Source organism: Rhinoraja longicauda, chromosome 23, assembly GCF_053455715.1.
Source record: "Rhinoraja longicauda isolate Sanriku21f chromosome 23, sRhiLon1.1, whole genome shotgun sequence".
In the NCBI taxonomy this organism is placed as follows: Eukaryota; Metazoa; Chordata; class Chondrichthyes; order Rajiformes; family Arhynchobatidae; genus Rhinoraja; species Rhinoraja longicauda.
In genome coordinates, this window is record NC_135975.1 from 37,328,117 (window position 1) to 37,334,882 (window position 6,766).

The 6,766-nt window shown below is 55.5% G+C and overlaps 1 protein-coding gene across 1 annotated transcript in view; it reads right to left on the reverse strand.

Moving 5' to 3' along the window:
• dld (deltaD) overlaps nucleotides 1-6,766 on the reverse strand; it is a 49,207-nt gene extending 42,441 nt beyond the window's left edge. The window contains exons 1-2 of the mRNA XM_078420068.1: nucleotides 6,659-6,766; nucleotides 3,402-3,474 (exon numbers count right to left, since the gene is read on the reverse strand). Coding sequence (XP_078276194.1) covers nucleotides 3,402-3,474; nucleotides 6,659-6,679 — 94 coding nt within the window. The 5' untranslated portion in view covers nucleotides 6,680-6,766. The remainder of the gene's footprint in view (nucleotides 1-3,401; nucleotides 3,475-6,658) is intronic.

Sequence of the window (6,766 nt, forward strand, 5' to 3'; positions counted from 1 at the left end):
TGCAATGGAAGGTATTTAAAGATCGCATGGATGAACTACAACAATTGTTCATCCCAGTTTGGCAAAAGAACAAACCAGGAAAGGTAGTGCATCCGTGGCTAACAAGGGAAATCAAGGATAGTATTAAAACAAAAGATGAAGCATATAAATTAGCCAGAAAAAGTAGCATACCAAAGGACTGGGAGAAATTCAGAGTCCAGCAGAGGAGGACAAAGGGCTTAATTAGGAAAGGGAAAATAGATTATGAGAGAAAACTGGTAGGGAACATAAAAACTGACTGCAAAAGCTTTTATAGATATGTGAAGAGAAAAAGACTAGTTAAGACAAATGTAGGTCCCTTGCAGTCGGAAACAGGTGAATTGATCATAGGGAACAAGGAGATGGCAGACCAATTGAACAACTACTTTGGTTCTGTCTTCACTAAGGAAGACATAAACAATCTGCCGGAAATAGCAGGGGACCGGGGGTCTAATGAGATGGAGGAACTGAGGGAAATCCAGGTTAGTCGGGAAGTAGTGTTAGGTAAATTAAATGGAATAAAGGCAGATAAATCCCAGGGCCAGTTAGGCTGCATCCCAGAGTGCTTAAGGAAGTAGCCCCAGAAATAGTGGCTGCATTAGTGATAATATTTCAAAACTCTTTAGATTCTGGAGTAGTTCCTGAGGATTGGAGGGTAGCTAATGTAACCCCACTTTTTAAAAAGGGAGGGAGAGAGAAAACGGGGAACTATAGACCAGTTAGTCTAACATCGGTAGTGGGGAAAATGCTAGAGTCAGTTATTAAAGATGGGATAGCATCACATTTGGAAAGTGGTGAAATCATCGGACAAAGTCAGCATGGATTTATGAAAGGCAAATCATGTCTGACGAATCATATAGAATTTTTCGAGGATGTAACTAGTAGAGCGGATAAGGGAGAACCAGTCGATGGGAGGAGTTGGCTGCGCCTAACGGCTGCGGCTCTCTGGCAGTCTGTTTGTCTTTTTTTCTTTTTTTTTTGTTTGTGTCGGTGCTGGGATGGTTTTTGTTTCTGTTTTTGGCTGTGTATGTGTGGGGGGGGGGGGGGGGTGGGTGTGTTGGGGGGGTGGATGTGTTGGGGGCGGGTGGGGCGGGGGAAACCTTTCTTTTATTAGGTCTCTTCCCCGGGGCGCAGCTCGCCCGCGGGGCCTTCCATCGCCCGGCGCGGCTTGGCCGCTGGACTTAACATCGCCGGCGCGGCTCGGCTGCGGGACGTTTCAGTGCCCGTGCGGCTCGGCCGCAGGACGTTTCAGTGCCCGGTGCGGCTCGGCTGCGGGACGTTTCAGTGCCCGGTGCGGCTCGGCTGCGGGACTTAACATCGCCGGCGTGGCTCGGCTGCGGGACGTTTCAGTGCCCGGCGCGGCTCGGCTGCGGGACGTTTCAGTGCCCGGCGCGGCTCGGCCGCTGGACTTAACATCGCCCGGTGCGGCCGCGGGACGTTTCGGTGCCCGGGGCGGCTCGGCCGGGGGGGTCTTCCATCCCCTTGCGGGGGCTGTGCGTGTCGGTTGCCTCGGTAGGGGTCGAGTTGTCTGTCCGTGGGTGCGGGGGGAGGAGAGGGGAAGTTTTGTTGCCTCCATCACAGTGAGGGGGTGTTTGGAGTCACTGTGATGGATGTTTGTGTTGGGGTCGTGTGTCCTGTGTTCTTTTCTTTTTTTGCTGTGACTGCTGAAATTTCGTTCGGTGTTGTGCCGAGTGACAATAAAGTGTTGTTATGTTATGTTATGTTATATCTGGACTTTCAGAAGGCCTTCGACAAGGTCCCACTTAGGAGATTGGTGTACAAACGTAAAGCACACGGTATTGGGGGATTCAGTGTTGAGGTGGATAGAGAATTCGTTGGCGGACAGGAAGCAAAGAGTAGGAATAAACGGGTCCTTTTCGGAATGGCAGGCAGTGACTAGTGGGGTACCGCAAGGCTCAGTGCTGGGACCCCAGTTATTTACAATATATATTAATGATTTGGACGAGGGAATTGAATGCAACATCTCTAAGTTTACGGATGACATGAAGCTGGGTGGCAGTGTTAGCTGCGAGGAGGATGCTAGGAGGCTGCAGTGACTTGGATAGATTAGGCGAGTGGGCAAATGCATGGCAGATGCAATATAATGTGGATAAATGTAAGGTTATCCACTTTGGCAGCAAGAACAGGAAAGCAGAGTATTACCTGAATGGTGACCGATTAGGAAAAGGGGAGATGCAACGTGACCTGGTGCACCAGTCATTGAAAGCACGCGTGCAGGTGCAGCAGGCAGTGAAGAAAGCGAATGGTATGTTAGCATTCATAGCAAGAGGATTTGAGTATAGGAGCAGGGAGGTTCTGCTGCAGTTGTACAGGGCCTTGGTGAGACCGCACCTGGAGTATTGTGTACAGTTTTGGTCTCCTAATCTGAGGAAAGACATTCTAGCCTTAGAGTGAGTACAGAGAAGGTTCACCAGATTGATCCCTGGGATGGCAGGACTTTCATATGAAGAAAGACTGGATAGACTAGGCTTATACTCGCTGGAATTTAGAAGACTGAGGGGGGATCTTATAGAAACATATAAAATTCTTAAGGGGTTGGAGAGGCTAGATGCGGGAAGATTGTTCCCAACGTTGGGGAAGTCCAGAACCAGGGGTCACAGCTTAAGGATAAGGGGGAAGTCTTTTAGGACCGAGATGAGAAAACATTTCTTCACACAGAGAGTGGTGAGTCTGTGGAATTCTCTGCCACAGAAGGTAGTTGAGGCCAGTTCATTGGCTATATTTAAGAGGGAGTTAGATGTGGCCCTTGTGGCTAAAGGGATCAGGGGGTATGGAGAGAAGGCAGGTACAGGCTACTGAGCTGGATGATCAGCCATGATCATATTGAATGGCGGTGCTGGCTCGAAGGGCCGAATGGCCTACTCCTGCACATATTTTCTATGTTTCCTCTGGCAGCTTGTCCCTTTGTGTGAAAAAGGAATAGAGACCCAACCTACTCAACCTCTAGTCCTGGCAACATCCTCGTAAATCTTCTCTGGACTCTTTCAAGCTTGATAATATCTTTCCTATAACTTGGTGCCCAGAAATGAACACAATACTCTAAATACTCCCAATTTCTATACTCAATACTCTGACTGATGAAGGCCAATGTGCCAAAAGCCTTTGTGACCTACCCGCGACTCGACCTTCAAAGAACCATGCACCTGCACTACTAGATCCCTCTGCTCTACACTTCCCAGAGGCCCACCATTCACTGTGTAGGCCCTGTGTAGGTTAGACATCCCAAAATGCATCACCTCACATTTATCTGTATTAAATTGCATCAACCATTCCTCAGCCCACCAAGTCTCGGGTACATAATCAGCACTTGAAATAGCAATGGTTAAACACGTGCGGCCTGGCTCCGAGGGTACGTTCCATACCTGGTGCGGCATCTGTATACGTCCGCAACCTGACAGCTGGAAGACCCTGGAATCTGCGGCAAACATTTCCACTCTGCATAACAGAACACAATTAGAAACAATGTATTACACATATCTATTCAGAGCTCTGATAGACTCCTCAAAATACCACCCAGGATGGAGGAGACTGCCTCTTGCACAAGTGCTGTTTAAATCCACTGAACCACTGCCGACCCTCATTGGACAGACAGTACTCAAGCTGCAGTCACTGCTGTGGTGCAAAATCCCTGCAGCAGCTCAGACTTTTTAAACCAGAAGCAGTCAGAAGATGATTGTTTAAACCTTTCTGAGGGCACATACCAGATACGATAATATTGCACAATGGAGAAATTTATAATTGTTGAATATTTGCGGACTATATAAAATCAAAGACAGTAATCCATCAGTGTCCCATTGTAGGAAACTGACACAAACCTTGCACAAAAGGAAGAGACAAAATGGACAGAGAACTATGAGCTGGCAGGATGTTGCCAGGACTATAGGGTGTGAGCTACATGGAGAGGTTGAATAGGCTGGTTCCTTGGAGCGCAGGAGGATGAGGGGTGATCTTATAGAGGTGTACAAAATCATGAGAGGAATAGATCGGGTAGATGCATAGAGTCTCTTGCCCAGAGTAGGGGAATCGAGGACCAGAGGACATAGGAAATATTTAGAATCCAAAGGGAAACTTTTTGTATGGATGAAGCTGCCAGAGGTAATGGAGGCTGGGACTATCCCACAGTTTAAGAAGCAGTTGGACAGGTACATGGATAGGACTGGTTTGGAGGGATATAGATCAGGCACAGGCAGGTGGGACGAGTGTAGCTGGGGCATGTTGGCTGGTGTGGAGAAATTCGGCCAAAGGGCCTGTTGCCACACTGTATCACTTTATAATTACAGGAGGGAGAAAAGAAGCAAGGGCAAGGTGTCAGGGGTTATGGGGAGAAGGCTGGAGTTAGGGAAAGATAGATCAGCCATGATTGAATGGCACAGTAGACTAGATGGGCCGAATGGCCTAATTCTGCTCCTATCACTTATGAACGCATGACCTTCTGAGCAAGGTCTGGGGTCACTTGGCAGGACAGAGCAAAACCATGCAAGTCAGATGTGGGAGAGGAGGCCGGCGTGCAGGTTTAGGAAAGGGTAGAGGAGGTGGTACAGGAAACAGATATGGTGTACAAGGAGAGGGTATAGGAAGAGCGGGTATGGAGAGGACACAGGAGCGTATGGAGCGGGTAAAGGGAGGGTATGGAGAGGGTATAGGGAGGGTATGGAGAGGGTATAGGGAGGGTATACAGAGGGTATAGGGAGGGTATGGAGCGGATATAGGGGGAGCGGGTATGGAACGGGTAAAGGAGGAGCGGGTATGGAGAGGGTATAGGGAGGGTATGGAGCGGGTATAGGGGGAGCGGGTATGGGGGGGGTACAGGAGCGTATGGAGCGGGTAAAGGAGGAGCGTATGGAGAGGATATGGAACGGATATTGGGGGAGCGGGTATGGGGGGGGTACAGGAGGAGCGTGTGGTGCGGGTAAAGGAGGAGCGTATGGAGAGGGTATAGGGAGGGTATGGAGCGGGAATAGGGGGAGCGGGTATGGGGGGGGGTACAGGAGCGTATGGAGCGGGTAAAGGAGGAGCGTATGGAGAGGATATGGAACGGATATTGGGGGAGCGGGTATGGGGGGGGGTACAGGAGGAGCGGACGGGGACGGAGCGGGTGTGGTGCGGGTATGGGGGGGGGGTACGGACAGGGGACGGAGCGGGTGTGGGAGCGGGTGTGGTGCGGGTATGGGGGGGGTACGGACAGGGGACGGAGAGGGTGTGGGAGCGGGTATAGGGGGAGCGGGTATGGGGGGAGCGGGTATGGGGGGAGCGGGTATGGGGGGGGTACGGACAGGGGACGGAGAGGGTGTGGGAGCGGGTATAGGGGGGGAGCGGGTAGGGGGGGGAGCGGGTATGGGGGGAGCGGGTATGGGGGGGGGTACGGACAGGGGACGGAGAGGGTGTGGGAGCGGGTATAGGGGGAGCGGGTATGGGGGGGGAGCGGGTATGGGGGGAGCGGGTATGGGGGGGGGTACGGACAGAGGACGGAGAGGGTGTGGGAGCGGGTATAGGGGGAGCGGGTATGGGGGGGGAGCGGGTATGGGGGGGAGGGGGTACGGACAGGGGACGGAGAGGGTGTGGGAGCGGGTGTGGGAGCGGGTATGGGGGGGGAGCGGGTATGGGGGGAGCGGGTATGGGGGGGGAGCGGGTATGGGGGGAGCGGGTATGGGGGGAGCGGGTATGGGGGGGGAGCGGGTATGGGGGGGGAGCGGGTATGGGGGGGGAGCGGGTATGGGGGGGAGCGGGTATGGGGGGGGGAGCGGGTATGGGGGGAGCGGGTATGGGGGGGGAGCGGGTATGGGGGGAGCGGGTATGGGGGGAGCGGGTATGGGGGGAGCGGGTATGGGGGGGGGTACGGACAGGGGACGGAGAGGGTGTGGGAGCGGGTATAGGGGGAGCGGGTATGGGGGGAGCGGGTATGGGGGGGAGGGGGTACGGACAGGGGACGGAGAGGGTGTGGGAGCGGGTGTGGGAGCGGGTATGGGGGGGGAGCGGGTATGGGGGGGGAGCGGGGAGCGGGTATGGGGGGGAGGGGGTACGGACAGGGGACGGAGAGGGTGTGGGAGCGGGTATGGGGGGGAGCGGGTATGGGGGGGGAGCGGGTATGGGGGGAGCGGGTATGGGGGGAGCGGGTATGGGGGGAGCGGGTATGGGGGGGAGGGGGTACGGACAGGGGACGGAGAGGGTGTGGGAGCGGGTATGGGGGGGGAGCGGGTATGGGGGGGAGCGGGTGTGGGGGGGGAGCGGGTATGGGGGGGGAGCGGGTATGGGGGGAGCGGGTATGGGGGGGGAGCGGGTATGGGGGGAGCGGTTATGGGGGGAGCGGGTATGGGGGGGAGGGGGTACGGACAGGGGACGGAGAGGGTGTGGGAGCGGGTATGGGGGGAGCGGGTATGGGGGGAGCGGGTATGGGGGGAGCGGGTATGGGGGGAGCGGGTGTGGTGCGGCGGCGGCGGCGGCGGCGGCTCGGCCTGGAGCCGCGGGCCGGGGCCGGGGCCTGTGAAGGGAAGAGGCTGCAGGAGCGGGTGCGGCCCGACGACACCCACACCCCGCCGTGCAGCGTCCGCCCGCCCGCCCGCCCGCCGGCCGGCCGTCCGTCCGCTCCCTGGACCGATGGCCTGTCCCCGGGCCCGCTGACCTTGAACAAGCTGTGGATCATCGCGGCCGCCCGGCTCTACCTCGGCACCACCTCAGCGCGCTGCGCAGGCGGTTACGTCACCGCGCCCGTCACGTGGAGGGGGAGAGG